General features: G+C 42.0%; 2 protein-coding genes across 2 annotated transcripts in view; both read right to left on the bottom strand.

Annotated features, from left to right (window-relative positions):
• Positions 1 to 1,127: 1,127 nt before the first annotated feature.
• TUT1 (terminal uridylyl transferase 1, U6 snRNA-specific) lies at positions 1,128 to 17,234 on the bottom strand. Its single transcript, XM_018565315.1, has 10 exons — positions 17,103 to 17,234; positions 13,825 to 14,015; positions 11,942 to 12,142; positions 8,821 to 8,935; positions 8,456 to 8,736; positions 6,612 to 6,799; positions 6,406 to 6,515; positions 4,718 to 4,840; positions 4,544 to 4,636; positions 1,128 to 2,240 (listed from the first exon to the last, which is right to left on the bottom strand). Exons 1-10 carry the CDS (start codon positions 17,206 to 17,208, stop codon positions 1,153 to 1,155), a joined length of 2,496 nt encoding a protein of 831 aa, XP_018420817.1. The 5' UTR covers positions 17,209 to 17,234; the 3' UTR covers positions 1,128 to 1,152.
• A 4,869-nt stretch (positions 17,235 to 22,103) lies between these two features.
• Positions 22,104 to 26,277, bottom strand: part of MTA2 (metastasis associated 1 family member 2) — a 28,626-nt gene continuing 24,452 nt past the window's right edge. Inside the window, exons 16-18 of the mRNA XM_018565326.1 lie at positions 25,496 to 25,614; positions 23,373 to 23,527; positions 22,104 to 22,849 (exon numbers count right to left, since the gene is read on the bottom strand). Coding sequence (XP_018420828.1) covers positions 22,681 to 22,849; positions 23,373 to 23,527; positions 25,496 to 25,614 — 443 coding nt within the window. The 3' untranslated portion in view covers positions 22,104 to 22,680. The remainder of the gene's footprint in view (positions 22,850 to 23,372; positions 23,528 to 25,495; positions 25,615 to 26,277) is intronic.

Here is a 26,277-nt window from a genome sequence, read left to right as displayed (position 1 = left end):
AAACGCCCCCCTCTCCCCCCCCCCCCCTCCCCCCACAACCGCTTGTTGCACTTCAGAAGCTGGTGCTCCAGTACATAAGACTATTGATATTGACACTTATAAAGCACCATTATGTAAGCAAGTATCATTACAGTATTTCAAGCAAAGAGATTAATTTTAATTCTGAGAATGGCTTCTGGTACCAAGAAAAGCACCCAGTCTTCCTCACTCTTAAGGGCTCATTCAGACAGGCATGCACACACCCGTAAAAAGACCCGATCACGGGAGCGACGTGCTGCGTGCACCGGCCGGTTCTTCCTTATGGGAGGATGTGGCTGCATGGAGTTACACGCCGTCATATGCACACCTGTGCGGGTCCAGGTGTCCACACTTAGTCACACACGGTCTGCGTCCAAGTACTGCACCTATCCTTCCCAGGATTGGGTCTTTTTATGGACATGTCTGCCCGTCTGAACGAACCCTTAAGGACAAATACAGCCAAAACTTTTTAAGTTCTGGATAGAGTGATGGGGAAAAAAAACAAAACATGTCAGAATTTTTATGAAATTTAGTGTCTCTGTGGGGAGAGATTCCCAAATTTCCAGAGTGCACAAGTGTTAAACCTTTATTTCTTTATGTACCATTGTGGAGATTTCCTCCCTCCCCCCACTTCTTATGCCAGGGCCATGCTACATGTCAGGGTGCAATGGAAAGTCACTGGCATAAGCTGTGAGGGGAATAGAAACACAGGCAACAAGTACAACGTGACAGAGTTCCTCACCCTTTTCCACTATGCCCACAATTAAACAAAAAATGCACTGGAGTTGGGCTTTAAATCAGGGCCACAGGGCTAAAACTAATGGAAAATACTTTTTTGTATATACAATCTATATAGGCAGGGAATTGTGGTCTCTCGTATATCCATGATGCTTTACTATAACAGCTACAACAGAGTTTGTCTGTGGACACCTTAATGTCACTAAATCTGAGCGAACTGAACAAGAGTATCCATTAAAAAGCACATTAAACTTTATCCAATAAAAATGTATTTACAATATTCTACAGGCTGGTAAAATCCCCACGGGGTCAAGGAATAATGTGAAACAAAGATGACAACATACTCTCCATTCTCTAGACGGGAATCTTATCAAATGCCAATGACATCCAAATGAGTCAGTCATGACCATTTAAAACCTCTTGTACCATCTGGGGCAAAAATCCCTTTAAAAAGTGTAAGAAATTGGTGCTGCACTGATAATCGTCTACCTCTGGAGTAAGGTGCAGCTGTAAATTGCCCTCATTGGTCAGCTCAGTCTTTATAGTTATTTGCATTAAAGGCTTGCACGGCTTGCCATCTACTGCCCCAGAAGACAAAGCATGGGACACCGCAGTCTCTAGTTCTATTTTCTGGGCCACCTCGCCACACTTGCTCCTCCGCTGTCTGCGTCTGCCCTCCCATACCTGATGCCACACATTAAGTCGCACCAGTGAAATATTTTCCTTTGCAAGTTCTTTTAGCTTTTTGGCTTCTTGTCCTTTATGAACTTTCTGTGTGGGAAGTACACTGTCTTGTTCCACAATAGCATCTTCGTTTGTACCTTCCATCTTCCTTCTTTTGTTGTCATTCTGGATTTCCTCTGTGCTCTCTCGTTTCCTTCCATGTGATTCAGTTTTCATCCCATCTTTAAACTCTGACTCATCTCCAATGACAAGTCCCTCCATGTGCGATACTGCCTGTTCACCTTCATCTCCACTTCTTTCCATTTCACCTTTTCCTCCTCCTGTTTTTTCTGTCCTATTTTTCAAGCTAGCTTCCTCCTCACAACTACATAACAGCACTTCTACTAAAACCCTCTTGACAGCCAAAATCACAGCTTCCAGTGAAGTTCCTGTTAGCGGAATGGAGATTTCTATCCCTTCTTTCTTACTGCCCTCGGAAGTATTTGCCAGTAACAATAAAACGATGCCCCAAGGGCGGGACAGTGACCGTAGGCGATAAAGAGGTGAGCGACAGGTCTTTGCAGCACCAATACACTGTGAGCTGAAACGTCGAGCTGTTTTTAAGCTGACATTACTACAGACATTGTGACTCAATTCAAATGGATCCTGGACGTTGAATGGACCCAGGCGAAAACCCTCAGCCCAGGATGGAGTTGGAGAGGTAAAAGGAAGGGTGATAATCACACCATCTCGAGGACAGAGGATGCTTGAACGTAAATCCAGTGAAGAGAAAAAGGAGAAAAACTCAGACAGAAGACAACCTGTAACAATAGAGAGTAACATTAATTGAAGACCGTAATAAGGAAAAACATCTCAAAGCTATGGTAAAGGTTCCATTATGGCATTGAACATATAAAACACATCTCATAACTACAGTAAACTCCCCTTTATCCAGCATTCAAGCAACCGGCAGAAAAAAAACACCAAGGACATATGTCGTTTTTTGCCTGTGGCTTGATGTACGCTAAAACATAATTGGTTGCTGGGTGCACTCTAAAAAAATATCGGGGGTCCTAAACTCAATTCACTCGGGGGCCACTCGACAAATGTTTTCCCATGGGGGCCGCTTGCCAAATTTCATACTTTAAAATAAAATTTAACTATATCCAGTATGGTACAACGGACCCCAGCATGCGCGCACGCACACACCTGTAAGTTTACATGCGATTAGGGATTCCTGCGCCAGGAACTTGTGTTTTCCTGCAGCAGGAATGCCTAATCTAATGTTTACAAGCGACAGCTGTCACCCATTCAAGTTAATGATCAGGTGACAGCCGCTGCATGGAAACTCTGCACACCACATGTAATGGTATGTGATATTACATGCGGTTATAAAACACTATCCCTGAATGCACAATCGATGCGTCCAGGGAGAGTGATTGATTCCTAACTGAATGTAATCTCACGTATCATTACATGCGGTGTGCAGGTGTTTACATGCAGCTGCTGTCACCTGATCATTAACTTGAATGGGTGACAGCTGCCGCTTGTAAACGTCAGATTAAAACGCAAGTTCCTGACGCAGACCTTACTAAGCTATTCTTTTTGCCCAGCGTTTACTGAAGGATTTCAGAGCGCTGGCCGAAGGAATCTGAATGGCACAGAGGATCTGCATTGCGGTCTGCATCCGACAGAGATGCAGACAGTGTAGCTGCTCCCGCAGTTTTTTATCTGCCGGCTGCAGAATCTAGCCACCGGCCAGCAGCAAGATGTAAACAATTTCAATAGTAACTAAATAAATGTAGTTGCTAATTAAATTTTGTAGTGTGCACCAAGCAACCAGGAATTTTTTTCAGTGTGCCTAAAGGCAACCGGCAGAAGAAAAAAAAATTGAGGCCATAAGTCTTCAATTTTTTTTTGCCGCTTGACTGAGAGTGTCTGTCAAGCAACCAGAAATAGTTATCCTGCATCTACCGAACCACGTGGGTGCCAGATAACTGAGTTTACGGTAAAATCTTATTTTCCAGATCTACTCTCGGCTTATTTACAACTAGGTCTTTTGGTATATTGTGCATATTATTAAAAATGTATATTAACATTAGTATCTCATTCATAGAATATCACACTGCGGTAACTGCACTTCAGCAGCTGGCCGCTGTGACATTAAGGCATGCTATAAACTAGATTTGGCAAGCTGGGTAGGTAATTAAATTGATAATTCAATATTTTATATGTTACAATCATTTTGCTCTTAGCACCTCATCAGTCATCACCCCTCATGTCTTAATTCACACCAGCAAAATATCAACCAGAGTCTGATTTGTTCCCAATATCATTTTTTTGCAAAGCTGCCTTGCTGGCTCCATTCTCAAAGGTCTTAAACACTGACAGATAAAGTGGTGATTTAATGTGATAGCAATAGTCCGTGTGACTTGAAAGACCCAGGATTGGCTACTTTTGATTTCATTACCCACACTACAGGTAGTTGGAACCTTTTCTTACATGGAGTATTCCCAGCTGATGTAGTACTTTCATTCATTGCTGGGCTACATAGTTTTACATTTTTTTTTTTTTTTTTAAATCACAAATTAAACAAAAACAAACAACAAATGATGATGAGATTTATTTTTATAACACATAATTATGCATAAGTAACAATCCTGTGTTCTATGACTGGGTTTTCTTCTTTAACCATTTCGCTGCCAATGACGTATGCCGTACGTCGCTGCAGGCAGGCCCCTGTAAACAGACCGCCGGGACTCAGTGTAAAGTTGACTGTCGGCTTTACACTGGAAGAGATTCTGGTGGCTGAGCTGCTGCCAGGTCGCTTCCAGAGGCCGGTGAAGAGTGCCCCCCGCCCAACACCCCCGCCTTGCTTCCCTGGCTTCACGGGTGTTGGTAGGTAGAGGGGACTGATTTCTCTCGGGCTGAACGAATGAAATCTAAAACGTGTGCATGGTATAAATATAGCTAGAATTTGCCAAGTCAAAATCACAATAGTTGCAGAGTGGCCATCTCTGAATTGTCAGGTTTCATTTATTCACTAATCAGGATACTTTAAATGTTTAAAGATCAAAATTATACACAGCACAGTAAAACTATTAATGAAGAAGAAATAGCTTACCAAGACTCTGCTCATTTTTACTAGGTTGTATTTGCGTGGGATCAGAAGGAAAAGTGCAGTCCCAGCCATCAATGATATGCGTGTCCTCATCAACTGAAACACAAATGCAGATGTTGACTTAACAAGTCTACATGCTACACAGTACAGGCAATATAAACTTTAGAATACACTCACCAGCCATCACTCTCAACTGACTTAGACTGGGAATAACCAAAGGGCTCCTTGATTGTAGGAAGAAAATAATAAGCAATGTCAAAGCGTAATTATTCAGCAGGGGCCCACCCCCTAATGAGTTACCTGAGTGTTGGAAAAACAGACTTAGCATTAGTCCAGATGAGTGTGCTGGCTTTACTCAGACAAGTTCTACTCTGTGAATTTTAACATCTAAATATTACATAACTAATACAACTAAAAAGGAGGAACTATTCATAGAATTGACAGATATGAATGTTAACATTCCCAAGATGTAAAATAATAGATATAGCATACTACACTGAATTAGAATTATATTGCTAAAATAAGGTCCATGTAAAGCTATAGCAGGCTTACCAAAGGGGGATAGTTTTCTATGGATTGGACAGAAAGCGGGGAGAAAAGAAACCAGGGATGCGCCGATGTATCGGCCGAAACATGGCTCTTTCGGCATTATGCCAAAAGTGCCATTTTCGGCCGATATATCGGTGCATCCCTAAAAAATACCATTTTCTAATTGCTGTTTTTTTTTTTTTTTACAGCTATATAAAGAAAGTCATTTTAACCACTAGAGTCCCCTGGCAATTTTTTTTTCATTTTAGCAATGTCTTGGTACCCCACATATTATATAATTTAGGCTTTGTAGTTTACCCCAATATATACGGCATCTTCCCCCCCTCCCGGACAGATAGGGCTTTACATTTTCTGCATAAATAGATTTTTATTTCTTTGGTTTTCAGTGAGAAAACGTAGTAAAGTAGTCATTTTCCTGTAATTTGTCCCAAATGCAAAGTCTACATAGTTTGCTCAACTCCCCCATATATTACAGGCAAAGTAATATCAACAAAGTCCGCTGGTTAAAAGGATATTACATTTGTGTGACTTATGGAATGTAGCGGAATGGTAAGGCTCAAAATCAACATATACTTTTACTTGGAGAGATTTATTTCATTTTTTATACATTTGAATGTACGCAGGGGAAGAAAAAAGCTTATGTAAATTGTAAGCATAATATTAACATAATCTTAAATTGTGTTCAGTTGGGCACAAATTAGCATGACAGCGACTTTTTCACATGTTTGTGATCGGTAAAAATTCAAATGACATTGCGTTTACTTACATGAGCATTTGATGCAGTAAATGCAAATATCATCTGGATCATCCAACATTGTTGCAACCTGGGAATTTTCTTTAGGACACGCACACAACTTATTTTATTAAACTTTTTTCTTCTAGGGTCAGGGGGTTTGGATCTGATCAGTGGAGACCTGATCCATAGCCCCCTTCCCCGCAGCAGATCACTTCTGAAAGTAACCTGCTGGCTTCAAGCACCTGGCAATAGATCACTATAGCAGTTATGCGTTTTAGGCAGAGGCTGGACAGAGTTCTGACAGGAAGTGCCTTGACATCATGACGTCACTAAACTCCTGTAAACACAATGCGGAAGGGGAAATGTTCATATTCATTTCAACAGCTCACTCCTAGAGAGCGAACTGTAGAGGCATCGGAAGCCCAGGAGTTGATAGTTTCAGCTCCTGGGCTCAAGCACTGGAAACTGACAGCTGGTGGTTCCAGCACTAGTACCAGCAGAGGTCCAAATGACAAACAGCTGGGTCCAAACACCCTTTTAAAATGGAGCTTGGACAAACAACCTTAATCTTTATTCTTACCTGCCAGCTGGTTCACTCTAGCCCAGTATCTCAGTGTGTACACAAGCTGTGGGACCCGAGGGTCTAGGTCAGAGCAGAGACGCAAGTAATAGGAGTTGCGCAGGGCAAGCCTAGGTATAAAAAAAACAAAAGACATTACAATATATTTGAATTAGACAAACATAACTAGCAAATGTTTACACAAGATATTAAAATAATGAGGCTACCTGTTATTGAGAGTGATATCACCCCTAAGTCCTGAAGTCTTGTGTTGGAAGCGTATTACTGGTCGCCGTGCAGAAGGAACAGTTTGAACCCCATGTACTCCAGGAACACACTGACGTAGAACTCTCTCAACTAAATCGAGGATTTCCTCATTGGAGAGACCCTTCAAGGATAGGCCAGGAGTAATATTCTGTAAGGGAGGGGGGAAAAAAGGTTAAGGCCTGGTTCACACCTGAACGCTCGATGAACGCTCTACAAAACGCTCAAACATCTAAATCCCATTGTATTCAATGGGTCTGGTTCACACCTATTTCCGCCCGTCCGAACGCGATACAAAAACGGCCTACGCCCAAAGAAGTACATATACTTCTTTGGGGGCGTTTTGGTCTCGCGTTTTCATTGGGATACAGCCAAGTAGCCCTCGGAAACGGGCGTTTGCCGCGCGGTTTTTTTAACGCGAATCGCGGTAAAAACGCACGACAAACGTGCATATTCAATACGCCTAGGTGTGAACCCAGCCAAACTAATGCTTTCCATGTTCACTTTACTTATACTTTATTTGTGATTTTGCATTGAGATCATCGAAACACATCAACAATTCTAAGATTTAAAATATCAAGTCAGTCACATATACATAGTTGGTAAGGTTAAATAAAGACACTGGTCCATTTAGTTCAACCTATATGTGTGTGTTTGTATGTCCGAGTGTGCACAGATGTCGCTAACATTTCCCATATCCCTGTATATTCTGTCAACTGAGGAACTGATGCAAGTGTTTTTTGAAGTTATCAATGCTTTCAGCTGGTACAACTAAATGTGGAAGGAAAAATTCTACAATTTTACTGCTGACTGTAAAAAAAACAAAACGAAAAAACCCTTATGTAGCCGGATATTAAATTGTGTCTTGTCCAACTTCTTGTTGTGCCAGTATGTCATCTTCAGAGATTTTAGTTTAAACAGTTTACTTCCTATATTGCAGTCCTCATTGATGGGTTTGTAAACTGCAATCATATCTCCTCTTAGGCATCTCTTTTCTCTAAGAGGACACCTCTTACTTAAGGTTTATTTTTAGGGGCCATTTAATTTTTTTTTTTTAAAGCTTGTAAGTTTTTGAAGAGTTTTAGAGCAATTTTTTACAAGTAAACCTTTAATACACAACAATGGATTCCCAGAGCAGTAGCACTTATCTATAGCAGCAAAACAGTAGATGGCAGCCAGTAAGCTTGTTTTCGCTAACTGAAATCTTGTATGGAGCCATTTCATAAGAAATAAATCAATGCTCTGGTTTACTAACTTGCATGCGTGTAATTATTTTAGCTTAAAGCTTTTGAGCGCTATAAAAACAGAAATATTTTTTTTTCTATAAAGGAAACTGGCTGGATAGAAATGTGCATTTGCAATATTTCATATATACAAAAGACAAAAAAATTATTATTATTTTAAAAAAATAAAAAAAAAGAATGAATGGATACTATGGAACAACAAAATTAGGAATCTGAAATGGTGACAGTTTGTTCAAACAAGCTGGGCCACTGCTTCAGACCGTTCATGGCTTCAGACTTCCAACACCAAGATCCTTGTTTTCCTTATGTTAATACTAACTATGGCCATATGACCAACTGGGTTAACTTTTAGTTACATAGTTGTTAAGGTTAAATCCGCTGAAAAGTGACAATTTACATAGAAGAGTATAGTGGCCGCTGGCGTCTTTTCAATTGTCAGGTGTCTTAATGATCAGTACCTACCAAAGATTTAAGCATCAGCTTTGTGAAGACTTCCCTTTTTTAAACGGCAAACCAGTTTAAATAAAGCCATAAGTTATACTTAAACAGATCACCGGCCTCACCTCATCTTCATCATGCTTATGCTCTTCGTCATGCTTAATCTCTTCAGTTTCGTTTATCTTGTTTCTCTGTGCTTCTTCCACTTCTAAACATTCTACTTCATTTTCATCTCCCTCCTTTTTTGTATCTTTATCCATATAATCTTCTTTTAAGTCTGCATCTTCAACATCATCATTCTTCCTATTCAACTCCTCGGTTTCTCCAAGCTCCAAATATAAATCTAGGTCACAGCCACTGACCTCAAAGCCATTTACAGATGAACCAAAAGGGTGAAGCTGGCAGCCTGTCCCCAAAAAAATAAAAAAATAACATAAATCTATGAAACACTACATCAGTGACAGACATTTGGATCCTGGCATTTAGTCACCTGGAAAGAACTCTGTAAAGGTTTCTCGCAGCAGAGACAGCAGCAACTCCCGCAGATGACCTTCGTGATGCGATGGAGAACACAGTGTGACCAGACTCTTTATTTGATCCTCCACCTTCAAGACACCATCAGTTTATAAGATTTATTTATTTTCTGCTCACTCCAATTTCATTAGCGCTTTCTTTTTACGATAACCATTTTTACAACCGCACAATAACAACATTGTATTAAAATCTCTACTCAACAATTTCTCAGTTTCGGATGGAACACACATACACAGATCAATTGGGGCAATGAGGCCATTTTAGACCTAACCAATTGATATCCACCAAGTGTGTGCACTAAAAAGGTTTTTCAGTAACGGTTTAATCTGTTTGGACAAAGATAATAGGAGATCCAAAATTAGGGCTGCAACAACTAATCGACATAATCGATTATAATCGATTATTGAAAAAGTTGTCAACTTTTGCAATAATCGATTAATCGGCTTCCGATCAGTTGGCCCTGTTCACGGCTCCACACACGCTGCACCTCCTCCCCAAATCACGCTCACCGCTGCCAGACCCGCATCCACGCTTTACACGACGCACCTATCTCAGGCAGACCCTATCTCAGAAGCAAGTTGCTGGAAGACTGCTCAGGTAAGCCTGCACTTTCCCACACATGGTGCTCTATAATGTATTGCAGGGATTTGTAGTCCTCTATAGCTGATGGTACATTGTGCTGTATATTATACATAGGAATACAAATCCCAGCAATACATCATACACTGTATGTATAATGTATTGCTGGGATTTGTTGTACTCTTCTATAGTTGGTGATATTCTGCACTGCGCTGTGTAGAGGACTAAAAATCCCAGCAATAATACATTATACAGCGTCATGCGGAATTCCACCAGCTATAGAGGAGTACAACAAATCCCAGCAATAGTACATTATACAGTGGTGCAATGCCGGATACCACCAGCTATAGAGGACTACAAAACCCAGCAACAGTACATTATACAGCGCAATGCAGAATACCACCAGCTATAATGTACTGTTGCTGGGATTTGTTGTATTCCTCTATAGCTGGTGGTATTCTGCATTGTGCTGTATAATGTATTATAGCTGGGATTTGTAGTCCTCTATAGCCGGTGCCATTCTGCATTCATTGCTGTATAATTTTACACTTTCCATTTCACTATATTGCACACCACACTATTTGTTTTCTTTTTTACTTCCACCACTCGAAGCTTGCTCCTGTGATGGACTGCAATCTCAATACAAACTAGTAGTCCCATCACTGGAGCCATGTTTTAAAATGTATTTTATTGTTTATCCGATTAACCGATTAATCGAACTTAATAATCGGCCAACTAATCGATTTTGAAAATAATCGTTAGCTGCAGCTCTATCCAAAATATTATCCCACATCGATCTCGCTTACACACACAGGTAGTATACGTTCACATCACCACAAAATACAGAAATTTAGCTTCACTTTAGTGAGATAATGGACACACTGTAGAGGCTCATACAATAATTTTGTACATTTTATACAACTCACAGGAAGTTTTTTGTTTTTTAAAGACTTGAGTATTTAGCCCTCGTTCACACCTGAACGTTTTGTAGCGCGTTCTACGCTCGACGAACGCTCTACAAAACGCTCAAAAATATAAATCCCATTGTATTCAATGGTCTCGTTCCCACCTTCGCGTATTTCCGCCCGTCCCTAACGCGCTACAAAACGGCCCACGCCTGAAAAGGTACATGTACTACTTTTGGCCGTTTTGTTGCGCGTTTACATTGGGATACAGCCAAGTAGCCTTCGGAAAAGCGCGTTTGTCGCGCGACTTTTTACCGCGAATCGCGGTGACAGACGCGCATATGCAATACGCCTAGGTGTGAACGAGACCTTAGACAAGCTCTTTGCTTTGTTGGCAATTTGCCAGCAGCTGCACTGTTTGCAGGTCTGGGATAGTTCGTGCCCATTTTTTCTTCAGCAGTGCAAGAAAAGTCTAGATTTGCATGCTTACCTCCGCTATGCTCTAGACATTCCTCTTCACTGCAACCCTTCTGCAAGCTACACACTCATAAATCAGCAGGCTTTAAATTAAATCAGTGCATTCAGCTTGCATCTAATAAAAAGTGTTTGCTTATGGTTGTCTTTCTACTCTGTGCTATGGACTGATTTCTGTCACAACTTTGACTACTCAAAGGTTCTGTTTCTGTCTGCCACCTGCCCTGACCTTTGCCTGTTTTACAATCAGGTTTGCCTTCTGCCTGCTTTGACCTCCAGCCTGTCTGACTTGGCTTTTATCTCCTGATTTTGCAATATGTCTGGTTTCATCGTTTGTCATGTGTCACTGTCCAGCCTTTCCCAAGTGTAGTGATCTAGCGAAGTGATCTAGCGAAACTCTTGAGGTAGATTTTAAAACAGAGGGTCCAAATACAGTCATTGGATACAAGTTTCATCCATGATAAAGGATTATGTAAGCACTGTACTGTGTTTTTTATAAATAAATTAAAAAAGCACAGTGGAAGATGACTAAATCTAAGCTTGAGCTACTGAGCTCTGTAGGGGTATCTTTCTGCAAAGTTGATAAGAATGGACAGAAAACCCATACGAAGGAGTCAAAAGCTTCACTTATGAATTCTTGTTTTATATTATTTCAATCCAGCAATATTTCAAATTCACTCAAAACTGTTTTTTTCACACTTTTTTAGACATGACAATATTAAAGAAAATGTATGCAAAAACTGCTATACAGATACTTCAGCAATTTAATTGTTCGTAGATTTTTTTACCTACAATTTCCTCTTAGCCTAGTATTATTATAGGCAGGCTAAAGATTTACTAGCATTATTTCTCCCCCATGCACTGTTTCTCCCAAAAGACTATTACAAGCTGCACTGTAGGCCACTTATAATTACAATCAGGTTATAGTGATTTTGTTCTGTACACGCTTGGGTTCCAAGTTTGAATAGATCACTCACGTCAACTACTGATAAATTATGAAAGGAGGAAAACAAAAAAAGTAACTAAAGATATCTGAGAAAAAGGGGAATGAGCAACGAGTATATTACAGGTAAAATACTTTAAAGTGGAGGGGACGGGGACCCTTGGGTTTACACTCACATCCTTGCAGTGGATAAGTTCCTTGCTCAGTGCCTCTGGGTCAGGAGGTTGCAAGTTCCGTGATCCTGTTCTCTTTTTCTTGAACTCTTTCTTTTCCCGAGGCTTTACCTTTAGTTGATGCCCCTCTAGTTTAATATTGGGTTCTTCAAGGGTTGCAGTTACTCCATCTGAATTCTCAAACTCCACAATGGCATATAGACCCTACAAAAGAAAGCAGATTCACATATGTAAACATAACCACATATAGGAAGAGTCAGTCATTTAACAGTAGCACTGCAGTACACAGCAAGCACATTCCATCTAAAAAAAATGACAGTCTGCAACATTTACACTATTCTGTTGCTTATATAGGGAAAAAGAAATGCTTTGCAGTATAATGGTTATTGGATGCAAAACCAAGTTGAAAAGCTGTTTCCCAAAATGTATGTGATAATCCTCATCCTGACCCTTATACTTAAGAGACCCCGTCATCAATTTACCAAACTGCAGGTAAAAGCACATAAAATATTGTCTTTTTAATGCTTACCTGCAGTGTATTTCATTTCCATAAATTATTATTTTTTTATTTGCTTGCAATGTGCTTCTGAACTTGCTACAAATTAGGCTACTCCAGGAAGGATTATTTCACTAGCACAGCCCTATACCTCTCCTCTTCAGAGAGTGTCTAATTATTCTCTGTGCAGAACCAGCTCTCACTTCACCTCCCTACATGTAGCTGCCAGGAGAAGAGTAATGGGGAATACTATAAAGTCTCACGTGGGCCTGGGTGAGAGCACTGGAGCTTACAGCAGCCATTTTTATAATGGGCAGATGAATCCATCTCCATTAACTTCCTGGAACTCTGACACGTGACTAGGACATGTGACCATGCACATCATCTCAGAGGAGGAAAATGCCTTTCCCTGAGATCTCATGAAATTACAGAGGAGATTTACCAGCAATGCTCTGCTGATGTAACCTTCCCAGGGTGCAACACATGGGCACAATTACTTCCCTTTTGCAAAGAAAATCAGGAACTAGAAAAGAAGTAAAATGAAAATATGGTTGTTTAATAAATGTAAGATGATTTCATATCAGCATGCATAACTGCATTCTGATGTGATTTTTTGGCCAAAGTCAGTAAAGGTCCACTTTAAAGCTAAAAATAAACCCTTAACCAAACCCGTACACATCTAACCTCACCCTAACATACTTTTTTAAAAGTTAAAATTAACTTTTAACACAGCCACCTAAACTCCATTCCTTAAAAAGGAGAACTATGGGGTTAAGGCTTTTCCCCATAGTTCTCCTTAGGGTAACGGGAGGACACAAACTAGCGTCCTCCCGTCACCCTAAGCTCAGTATACCGCGAGCTACAGAGGACTGCGGAGGACTTGCTTGAAGGCTCAGGGTAGTTTGCCAGCCAGGGCTGCAAGTAGGGTTCCTTTTTCTGGATAAGGCTCTAATGACAGAGTTTGACTTGTGAAAATAGGTCTGTCAAAAAGTCTAAAAGAAAGACTGCAAGCACTTACTATGGAACTGTGGGAGAAGAGTGATTTTTCATTGGAAAGCTAATTTGAAATAACCAAATTGTATAAATCGAAATAAAAAATCTGACAAAACCGGTGAATTTTTTAAGATGAACATCTGAGCCAAAGAGTTCTTAGAGCAATGATATATAAACCTGTCCAAGAAGTAATGAAAGCCGGTTCTGTACACATTTACTGGCTTGAACTAGATGGTCAAGAAGAGACAGCAAATCCTCAGATGAACTACAGAGGCTAAGGTTCTCTCTGAACTTATTTCTGGGAAAACAAAATCACAAGCGATATACACACTGATATACTTCAGTTTTCTGTATGCATATTATGGTATATAAAATGAAATCTGGGAATGCTACTGACCCTGTCCTTGTCCATGACAATATTTTTAACCGAAGATATTGATTGAAAGACATCTGTAAGCTGATCTTCTGTGGTGCCTTTTGGGAAGCCACTAACAAACACACTACGCTCTTGCTGTTGTTGGCGTTTGTCACGCTCCTCACACATTCGCACATGACGTCGTCCACGAACGTGATCATTGAGGCTAGGGCCTAGAAATGAAATGTAAAACACAGTGAAAGCCAAGACCAATTGCCACTGAACTTTATTAGCAGGTTTATTTGTACATCACTGCTTGAGATCATTTACACTGTCAAGGGAGGTGTGGTGCTGCTTTATTGCTTATAACCTGGTAAGCCTGCAATAACTAAAGACCAATCATACTAAGCTGCTTCAGGAAATTCTACAACAAAAAGGCAGGGCCACTGTCTGATATTACATTCAAAAAGAAGCTGGGCTTTTGGAGATGACAATGATCCAAAAGACAAGAGAAAAATCAACACAGAAGAAATCTTGTATTTTAGCAAGTCAGAATTGTGTCCTTAATCCCACTGAAATGCTGTGGCATTATCTAAACAAGATATGTTGTTGCTATACATGATTGGGCCAAAACACCCAACTGCTGTTCAACATATGCACAACTGAAACTGATTTTCTGGAACAATGCACCTGAGCAACACTTAAGCATTGGGAGCTTTGAGCTTCAAGCTACAAAATGCTAAACAACCCAAACCCCATGCTTTAATAAAATTGTGCCTATTCATTAGAAATAAGCTCAAGCTCAAACAGAACCTGGTCCAAATCTAAGCTCCTCCGAACCCAGAACCAACATGGGACCTCCTGCCTATTAAGCTGTAGGCATTCCCTGCCCCACAGCTGCATATAAACAAAGGGGAAAGATGCGTGCGCTGACATAATTGACCTAATATGGCCACATAGCCAGATAAGGTAAATATTATTGACCAAACATAGCCATGTGGCCACATAAGGTCAATGACGTCATAACATCCCACTCCTTTGCTTATGTGCAGCTGTGGGTGGAGAACTCTCTGGCTGGAACCGATTAGGTGGCAGCAGCAGAAGGAACTTCCTTCCATGTTCCGAACAACTCAGGTTTATACTGGGTTTAAACAAGGGTCACTCTGATGAAAGGGAGTGGCCGCGAAAACATGTTAGCCCCAGCCTAACCCCCCAGCCTTTGGGACGTAGCACATTTCCTTTTGTCATCTGCAATGTACACTTCAGAACATCTATTGCAGCTTGCAGCTCTCCTCTTGCCTACAGCTACTGTTGGTGTGACCTGGCATTCCACTGAAGTACATTAGAGGATTTGAAAACTAAACAATGGACAGACACCTCACTCTTATGGCCAGTGAGGTGCAGTGATGGGTGACACCATGCTAGTTTAGCAAGTGAAAGAGGGAAATTGATGAAGCAGACGAGTGCTTTCAGCAATCCCATCCTTCGTAAGCTGCTGCCAGCTACAGATTTTCTACCATGACATGGCCCTTTAACAACCCAAACACTTCCAACAGGTAAACAGTCATTTATACACGTCTACATACCATACCTAAAAGAGGAACAACTCTGAAGAAGACAAGAATGTGTGTGCATTGAAAAAGAAATTTAACTTTTGGATTTCATTTTACACTCATTCTGGGTATAACATTAAAAAGAGAATTTTTTTTTTTTTAACCAAAACCGTATTTAACCATGCCAAGAAGCACTTCTCATTGGTCAGGTGACCTTGCTTACCAATGAGTGCTTGCAATCTGCAAGCAAAATCCCTACCGTAGGGCTGTGCTGGAGGGCAGTATGTGGTACAGTTAGTACACCTGTACCGGAGGAAGGGGGAGGACTGTTTGCCAAAAGGTAAGTATAGCAGAGGGGGGGGGGGGCACATTTGAGCGGGTAATTCAATTTTCCCAAATTACTTGGGAAAGTGAACTTACCCCTTAACGCACATTGTGGGTTTGAGAGCGCACTGCTACCTGGCTATGACAATATGGCAGACAGTGGAATGGGGCACCGCATGCACACACTGCCCTATGCATGTGTTTATTTGCATGCAGATGGAGGGGTAGGCACGGTTGGGTTTTTTTTTTAAACTTATTACTTAACTTTTTTGCTATCGCACAGGGACTAACAAGCCCCTATGTAATAACATTCGGAGGTGACAGGTTCTCTTTCTGGAGACTAGGGCTATTCACTATCAGGGCTATTCACAAAAGGGTGAGGAGTTTGGAGAAGGCAGGATAAATGAACAATCTAGGACAACATAGCTGAACTGGAAAGTGAGCTGAATTGGAGAATTTTACCAAATCAGCTATTTTGTCCTAGTCTTGTCCTGCCGTCTCCAAATTCTTCACCCTTTTGTGAATAACTCTGCATGTCTTCTCTGCCCTCCAATACAGAAGATCAAGCACAGCATTGTGCTCGATCTCCTGTGCAGTCCGGCTTGTGACAGCTGAGACAGGAAGCACTGAGTACATCCGGGATAAGCAGGCTAACAGCGACCCAGATCACTTGTAGTGATGGGCTCGGGCGTGTTTGCTGCTCCACGTGCCAAGCCCGACAGGAAGCTGACAGCGCGCAGAGCCAATCACAGGCACTGAGACATTTTCCCGGTCCGTAGCTGCAGAGATCGGGAACATGTCTCAGTACCTGTGATTGGCGCTACGCGCTGTCAGCTTCCCGGTGGGCTCGGCCCATGGAGCTGCGAACACGCCCATCACTAATCACTTGTACAAAACAAGCAGCGGCTTCCCTGCTCTACATTAAACCCTCCTTGCCTGCAGCAGGGCTAAATGTAGGGGGAAAAAACACATGTCTGGCGCCCAGAACTTCATGTCCGGGTCATAAGAATCGCACACCCCTGTAAGAGTCTGCAGGAACCAAAGCATTGCACCTATGACCCACTGATTGCAGCTGTAAAGCTTTACTGGCTCTAATGCTGAATATTAAACGCATATGTTTTCTGTGATGTGCACATTTATCATTTTTTCTCCCAAAAAGTGGAAGATGAATTTAAGAGCCTTTGGCAGTTACACAAGAATGTATGCCGAGCCATTGTCTCATACAGGTCAGCTAAACTGCAGTGGTGCTAAGTGCATCTACAAATGCTGACAAGCCTTTGACCCGCAATGATCTGATAACTAGCTCCACAGTAGCTGAGGAGGATACACTGCTATGAGAATGGCTCATAGCAGTGTACTAATACACTGCTATGAGAATGGCTGTCAGACACATGGCTGTTCGCATTAGGACCACACACAAAGCCAGCCGGGAACTACACTTACGGTTCGGGACGCTGACGCCGCACAAAAGACACCGAAAGCTGCCTCGGTCTCCAGGCTGTATATCCGAGGAAAGCAAAGAGCAGCCCTCATCCTCCTCTGAAGCCATGTTGCCGCCACTTCCGGCTCCCACATTAAACGTCACTAAGAAAAAGCTTCAGGCGCGACTGCGAGCGGCTCATGAATATGCATAAGCTTCTGCTGACGCCATGCATATTAATGAGATGAACAGACAAAGGATCTGGGAGGTGAGTGCTCAGCCTCAGCGTGTTTAGGGCAGCTAGGCTGACACAGGAAACACAGACGGTCCACGAACATGGCCGCCCTTCCAGTGTAATTTCCCACTGCACATAGCTAAGTGGTTGAAGCAAACAGGTTCTTAGTGGCAGCATTTCTCAAACCTGTCTAATGCTCACCCACACACATTACAATTTCCTTTACATTTACCAACAGCTATGTAGTGCAAGGGGGGTGCCTGGCTGGATACAGAAAGGATAGATCAGGTAGGACCTCGGTTTGGTAAATTTAAAGTTGATAGTACAGATTGTAATGTGTTGGTGACCCCAAAACTGACCAGATACATTACAATCTGACCATATAATGTTGGTACATCTAAAGAAGATTATATCAATAGATTGTAACATTTTTATAGTTTTGGTGGATTCAATGATGGCAGCTAAATTCCATTGCTGATCCTGAATACCTGTGCTTGTGAAGTCATACCCCACAGCCACAGGTGACATCAGAGGACAGGCTTGGGAAAGACGGCGTCAGTAAGTCAGCCCATAGTATATGAACATTAGAACTCTGTAATTATGTCCTGACATTATCTCATTTCAGTTTGAGGCTCTTGACACAGAGAATGAATCTCTGCAACAAGTCCATGCCGACTGCCAGCCAACACATTCAAAATGCTGAGATCAACAATAAGCTTTATTTCATGAGTGGCAACAGTATTAATATGGGAATACATCAGGCTGGCTATGGCAGCTGTGTACTTGTTCCCTCAGTAGAACAAGTCAAAGATCATTAGTATGCAGTAGTTTAACTATGTTATTTACAGGTAGATCAGGTGTCTGCATGCAAGAGACGTGTATAGACCGCTGCTGCTATGGATCCTGGCCACCATCAACCCTGCAAAACACTTAAAGGACCACCGCCTTGCTCAAATACATATTCACAACACAATAAAGAGATGATCCATGCAGATACTGGTCAGTGTGTACTCAGGAGAAGAATCACAAAAAAAGTTTATTTTGATTGTTTTAAGCCAGATTTATGTATAAGGCCTTGTTCACACCAAATGCAGAGCAGATCCGGTTAGGTTTCTGCACACGCACACTAGTCTTTTAGATGCGTTTTTGGCCAAAAAAAAAAAATGTTTAAAGTTTAAAATGGGCTTTCAGTTCCAGGCATTTGCATGCGTTTTTGATGCGTTTGCAGATCCAGAGCAGGTAAAATAGGGCCTGCTGCAGTTTTTTCACCTTCTCTGGACCTGCACGCTGCAATGTGAAATAGCATTGGAATACATTGGACGCAGTTTTGATCCGGTCTGCAACTGATCTGCTCTGCGCTTGGTGTGAACAAGGCCGAAATCTCCCGTTTCCTGGTAAATATCTGCGTGGACAATTTCTTGCGGTGGTGTGTATAAATAGGGTACAATTCTTTTTGCAGTTTTTTTCAGAACACAGGAACAGGTATAAAAAAAAAAAAGAGAACAGAGCGCCACCTCCGTGTGTAAAATCGTTTATTACAATAAATAAAACAAGGGATAAATGTACTCGCAAATGTTTTCATCAGGCTTTAACAACAAACAAGAGGCCACACTGTCTGTTAACCCAACATGGTATCCCCCCCGACTATGTAACACGGTAGCCTCCGGTCACATCACCGTCCACCGACCGCAGTCAGCCAAGATTGACGCGTTTCAGGGGCAAGCCTCCATCAGAATCGTCATCGAATGATCATTTAAGCGTTTCAGGGGCAAGCCCTCTTAATCAGAATCATCGATGATCTGATGAAGGTGGCTTGCCCCTGAAACACATCAATCTTGGCTGACTGCGGTCGGTGGACGGTGATGTGACCGGAGGCTACCGTGTTACATGGTCGGGGGGATATATTATGTTGGGTTAACAGACAGTGCAACATTTCATTGCGTATCGCAGCGCATGGCAATGAGTCACAACGCTTTGCCATGAGCTGCCAGTTAAATTATTGTTATTGGAAAAAAAATTAATAAATAAAAAAAAAAATCAAGCACAGAAATGTATTTTAACAACAATTGACATTTCCTTTTTGAAATAGAAAAGAAATTGAGAACACAGAATCCTAAATCTCTTTCTGCAGCCTCTGTTCTAAATTAATGGAAAGCACAGAGGCTTCCCATTCATTCACAAACTAGTGATAGTAAAATATTTTACTATCGACAAGTTTCTGAATGGGTAAAAGTCTTTATAGGGAGTGCTTCTCCCCATTTAGAATCTTAGGAATGAACAGGAAGTGATGTAAAGCACGTACTGTGTCCCCAATTATTTACAAACATTGACATGATCAGCGATCACGCCAGCGTTTGTTCTGCAGCCCCGAAACTGACAGGAGCATCTCGCCTCTCTCCTCCCTCCACACCACTCGGCCATCCTAACAAGCGGCTCCCTCCTCCGCTGACTGTGGCCATCCATTTCTGCTCATATCCATGCTGCCTCAGCCCATACAAGCAGGGGAGAGCAGCGGGGATCTGAGAAGCATGGAGCTGCTCCAGGCGGGGAGGAGAAGCCGACAGATGCCTGCTCCGGCAGGGGGAGGAGGGGGTTCGCCCAGAATGTTTAGGCTTCTCAGCCACTGATGACAGCTGCTATTGTACAGGGGAGTCAGGGAAACCCTTCTGGTATAAATTCATGGTTTAGCCACGAATAACTATGAGCTTATAGCAGAAGGGTACAAGCCACTGACATGGCCAGATGCAAGCGGTTGTGTTCTGCTATATGTCAGTGAAAGGGTTAAGGAACCGATAGGGAGTGGTAGGAAGCAGCAGACATAATTTGGGGGCCCCAGTGTGTTGTAACGATATCTTAAAGCACATGAAAGCACCTACTCTTGTTTAATACCTTTAATTAAACGTACATTCCAAGTTAAAATGTTTTTCTCATTTAGTTAATTGGAATGTTTGGCTATGCTATAGGCAAACCCATTATGTTCCACATGCATTACTCCCACACTAAAGTCCATCTGTTGCTCCCAGACATATGGCTCTTCTACTACTGGCCCAGCGTGCACATGTCCGACGTCGCCGGCGCCCTCCTCAGGAACGTGTTTTCAGGGCACGTACACAGTTCTTGAACTTCCCCGAGGAAGTGGTTTTGCAGCGATATAGTCTTCATCCAACGTTGATCAGGGATTTGTGCCACTTGCTAGAATGTGACCTACAGCCGTCTACTGGACGCTCACATGCCCTTCCTGTTTATGTCAAGGTGACAGCTGCTTTGGACTTCTACACATCTGGTACATTTCAAACATCAGCAGGTGATGCTGCAGGAATCAGTCAAGCCAGTATGTCTCGCTGCGTTACACAGGTCACTGAAGCCATAGTACATCGCGCACACAAATTCATCAAGTTAACAAGAGGCCGTGTTCAACGTAAAGCAGCATCACGTGACTTTCAAACAATTCATGGGTTTGCAGGGGCAGTAGGAGATGTAGGTTGTACCCATGTGGCAGTAAAGCCCCCTTCTGTTCATGAAAGTAATTATCTCAACTGTTGGCATTACCACTCCATGCATATGCAGGCTGTGTGCGATGCAAGAGGAGCAATGGTACATATAGTAGCAGAGTACCCAGGCTCTGTGTCAGAGGAGGACATTTTGGGACAATCGAGCTTAGGTCACATGTTTAAAATCCAAGATGAAGAATTCTGGTTTGTAGGTGAGCATATTATCAAATGAAGTTAACTGGTGGAAAATAATTCATTACATTCCATTTCCTATCAAATTAGGGAAGCAAGTTAACATAGAATAGTTACTTGGCAGCATGCAAGCACTCACTGCTAATGGTCTGTACACCAAAATCAGGGGAAAATAATTTAATGGTTGAGGTACCAGTTAGTATTTAACAGACACAAGTGATTTAAGGACACCTATTTCCATAATCTTTTACATTTACCAACACTGCCTGCTCATGTACTTTGCCTCTCGGGAGGGAGCGGTTACATTCAAAAACCCTGGCTGATGACTCCAATAGAAGATCCCCAGACCTCAGCGGAGTTGCGATACAATTCTTCACATGCAGCAGCACTCAGTGTGGTATCAAAAGCTTTCTGCAGTCTCAAATCAAGGTTCCGATGCCTAGCCCGACATGGTGGATCACTTCAATACAGTCCTGTCAAAGTTAGTCAAATCTTTATAGCCTGTTGTGTCATGCACAATATGGCATTAGGTTTTAGCACAGATATACCAGTGGAGGCCAGAGAAGAAGAAGAAGAAAGTGAGGCAGAGGCTGGAGAAGAAGGCAACAAAGATGATCAGCAGGCAAGGAAAAAACTACCGCAGAGGCACTTCAGCTAGAGGTGAGAGGTTGGCTTTGGTAATCTTTAAGTTTAATATGTAAAATTAAAATGTAGTCATTCCAACACAAACTTTGTTAAATAAGTCTCTTGAAAAAGCAAAACACAACCTATTTCAACTTCCCTCGCACAAGTAAATGATTTCAAGCTAACAATTCAGTTTTACAGCCAAATCATTTAGTATGGAATGTATATACTTTTTGCAGGGTTGAAGGAAAAGTGTACAATCCAATGTGAAAGGCCTCCACCTCAGCCACTGTGAAACACCTCGCAGAAAACAGACTTTCAAAAAGAAAATTGTAACATTCCATTCACAAATACTAAGCATTCCGCCCCAAAAGAGGCAATGTAATCAAAAGAAAATAAACTCTTCCCAAAACGATGTAACCATGCAAACATAAAAAGCACCTAAAACAACCTATGCCGATGGTCAATAAATACCCGCTTTCCTTTGGTATGTATAGTGATATTCAGGCCTGATCAACCAGAATTTTTATTCACGTTTGATTATTTCCAGACAGTGCTGTATGAAAATCCCCCTGTAACCCACATTATTCCAAACCATCCAGTCATGCCCATCCCAAACTACATTCCATAAAAATTTCAGGACACTTTTTCTTTTGTTTCTTTTTACTGATGGACCTCAAATTATTTCAATTGTACAAAAAAAAGCAAAACTAAAAGAAAATAAAAAAAAGGGTAGGGATATGACCAGGGAGCGAGAGCACCTCCCAACAATTCAAGGAAGTTAGATGAAGAAAAATATATATATTAAAATAAGGGACTGGGGGAAAGTGTAAATGGGAGGAGCAAAAAAAATAGAGGAAAAACATGCCCCTGTTCCTGCTAGGTTGGGCTTTCTGGATTTGGACCGTTGACATCTTTATTAGGGGAGGAGGGCAAAAGGAAATCTTCCATCCTCAAGCACATATACTGTCTGTTATGTACTGGTGAAGAGTACTGGCTTGAAAAAGGTCAGAAGGGGACAGGAATTTCTTTCTACATGGAAACTGATGTTTTAGTGCCTTAGTCTTCCAAAACAATAGGTTCACTTGTGCTGGCAGGGTGGGCTGCTGCGAGAGATGGTATAAGCACAGCTGTTCTTGGAGGCAGTGGTAGCTTTATCTTCAGGGGCTGATTGGGGCGACGAGCAGCTCGGCGCATCTCCATGTGTGACAGGGATTTTCTTAAGCATCTACAAAAGGATAAAGTAAAGGAAATTGATAAAACATAAATGTTTGTAGACATACAGTTCTTGCTGTGACTAACATTTTTAAACACGAGTGTGGTGTCAGTTCAGTATAATTGCCATTAGTATTCAAAGCCTAAGTCCAGACATTTTTTTTTTTTTGTTAGCTTTGGAGAGTTTCTATTTCTGCTTGTGAACCCATTGGGGAGATTTTCCCTGTGATGCTTGTACAAGAAGTGTGGCTGTCACAAGGGCAAGAAGGGACAGACAGCAATAAAAACATTGTCTGAAGCTTTAACCCTTCACCACTCTATTAAAAATATTTTCATGCATGTGTACCTGTTGGAAAGATTTCCCATCACTTCTATTCCTGACAGGAAGTGAGGGGTAATCTCCCCAACAGGGACACAGGCAACAATAAAAACCTAACGGAGGCTTTATCCCTTTCCCCCATTATCCAAGACAAAATAGGTCTGGCTGGAGAAGAGCGTTAATAGGGGGGAAAAAAATAAGGAAGCAAGACGGTTACCTTGTATCCTTTGTAGCCACAAACACTACAGGATTAGGGGCATCAGCAAGATTGAGCTTCTGTCTCTTAACGGTGGGTTGAGAGCTGGAACGGACACCAGAGGAGAAGGAGCGGCCATTGGCAGAAAAAGGAGGTACTACTCCAACCCCAGATACCTAACGACAAACTTAGTATATAAGTAATCATGTACACAATTTATTTTTACTCAATATCAGTTATTACAGAGAAGAAAACCCAGCTAAGAATTTAAGACTATCATGTTTACTCAATATACCTTCTACAGAGTAGAATTAGACACTAGCAAGCAAAAGGCTGTAGGCCAGCTCTGGATACAAAAGGATTTTTACAGGGAATACAAATATTCTATATTTTATTTATCATCATTCAAAGAACACAGGAATTGGGACATCCAAAGGCAGTCAAACCGAGGGGTGAGCAACAGCAAACAAATGCTAACAGGCCCACTTGAAAAAACAAAACACAACATCGGAAGTGGGGATTGCCTGTGCCTCTTACAGCCACCTGAAGGACCTAACCACCAAAGCTGGCATCAGATGAGGCCTGAACATCCACCTAGTAGAACATTTAAACAGCAGACCAGGCGAGTCTTGCAGATCTGGGAAACAGAATCCTGATGCCAAAAAGCCTGTAAAGCAGCCAAGGAAGAAGTTTCAGGGGGGAGGAAAGGCCTTATACTGATCCCATGGAGCCCCCAGAGCGTTCACTGTTTCCACTAGAAAATCTGTGTACCTGGAGAAAACCTCTTCAGTTTATTGTTGAACCTGGGGGCCAGGAGGTCCACATCTAGCATCCCACACCTGTGACATAGGTCCTGAAACACCTTTGAGTGTAGGAACCACTCTCCCAGGGTCAGACGCTGTCAGTGGAAGTCTGCCTGCCTATTGTCCACACCTGGACCAGGCTTTAAGATGGGCTTAGCGACTGAACAAGCTGAACCCCTAAAACTGTTCTGCCACAAGAACTGTCACTCTGTTTTAGAGGACCAGCTAGGGCTGTATGGAACGCTGCCAATCTGCGCAGTGACACTGACAGGTTGGAAGTAAAAACCAAGTAAGGGGCAGGGAAGAAAAACTCTAGCTTGTAGCACCTAAAGAACACCTCATGCACTCAACCATTTGAGATGCAGGCTGTCCAACTGTCTGCAAAGGCTAACACTGAAAAGTGTGGATGGGCCCTCATGCTGAAGAAGGCTGAGAGCTTAAAAATTCAAAGTTTGGGAGCGCAGAGAGAGCATGACTTCTGGACTTGGAGTTTCAGGACATGGGGTACTGAAAACAACTTTCCTTGTCCTCTAGGGAAGGTTAAGACCACCCAGACGAGTCTTGGGCTTCTTTGACTGAGGAAGAGGAGTAATCATGACACTTTCTCATGACACATGGCATTCTAGATGATAGTATCCAGGGCAGCTCCAAAGAGGCATTGTCTCTGGAAGGCCATGCAAATTGGGTGCTTGACACAGGCTCTGCAAACCAAAGCTATACCCAAAGTGTCCTTCTCATATGCACCGACTAGGAGACTCATACAGGAATTGGGAGACTTGCATCAGCAGAGTTGAAGATAAGGCATACATCCTCATAGGCAAATAGCAAAAAAACATATGCATGCTTGCAGTAAGAGGGGCTATCTTTGGGTGGCCAACATATTTTTGTTTCCAGTGTCCAAAACTCCTGTAGGCAGCAGTATAAACCGACAGTTAATGAATTCCAGTGTCCCTCAATGGACGAGAAAAATAAAGCGTAATAGAAGGGCTGAAATACTTAACATTTCTGGGAGAAAACACTGCTATAGGCTCTTTTGAGTGCTACTCACATGTGTAAAAACCTAGCTATTTAATAAAATAATACCCACACTAGGCGATAAACCAAATCCGAACTCTGATCCTCCCCTTTCAGCAGAAACCATATGATAAAGATCATAGACTTTTATATATGAAAAGCATTTTGTCCAGAAAAGGAAAGTATTTCAACCTTTTAACTACCTACCCTAGAAAGACATAACGTTTTCTACACTCGGCTATACGTCCACTTTAATAGAGTGAAGTAATCATCAATTAGTTTATCCACATAAAATTTTGTATTAATATAATGTCCTCCATTACTCACAGCTTCAAATGCTCTTTTCGTGGGTAACACACTTAAACTGCGACTCTGAGTAAGCTGGTTACGATTTATTGGCGTTTTTGTCCCACGTGGGGTTTTCGGCTTGAGTGGTGCTTGAGCAGCTAAAAGCAAGAATGTGATGGTTATGAGGATAACAATACTTTCAAAGTAACCCCCTCTGCTATTTATAAACCAAAATACAGTATGTGACCTGGACCAGAAACTCCCTGTGCGATTTATAACCCAAAGTACAGTATGTGACATGGACAAGGAACAGTAGCCTATTCCAGGCAGCGCTTCCATCAACCATCAAGTTGGCACAGAGACTGCTTCTCCATTAGGGCACTATGGAGAATAGCTGTATGTGCACAGTATCATGCAGCCAGCAGCGAGACTCTTCTCTATGAGAACCTATGGGGAGAGGTCACACATGCGCAGAACTGCCTGCTCAGAAAGTGAAAGGAGTGCTGCCCCACCCAGCTCAGGCTATAGCTCCTGATCCAGGTCAGGTCACTGATAGGTCTGCATTGGGAGCTAAAAAAAAAATTAGAAGCAATATACTTAAGAAATATACTTGAACTCCAGTTCCATTTTTATATTTACCTTTAGTAATGGAGGGCATCTCGTCTCCAGTTATAAACAAGCATCCTCCGTTCTAAAGAGCTCTTTCTAGATTCCACAACCCCCAGAACTGTGTTCTTTGTGACTGCATTAATCTCCAAGCCAGCTGTCAAACATCTACTACTACCCCCCCCCCCACCACCACCACCACCAACACAGGGGCG

The sequence above is a fragment of the Nanorana parkeri genome, unplaced genomic scaffold (assembly GCF_000935625.1).
Source record: "Nanorana parkeri isolate BGI_ZX_2015 unplaced genomic scaffold, ASM93562v1 scaffold25, whole genome shotgun sequence".
NCBI lineage: Eukaryota > Metazoa > Chordata > Amphibia > Anura > Dicroglossidae > Nanorana > Nanorana parkeri.
Note: the sequence above shows the minus strand (reverse complement) of the source record. Positions and strands in the feature narration are given on the sequence as shown.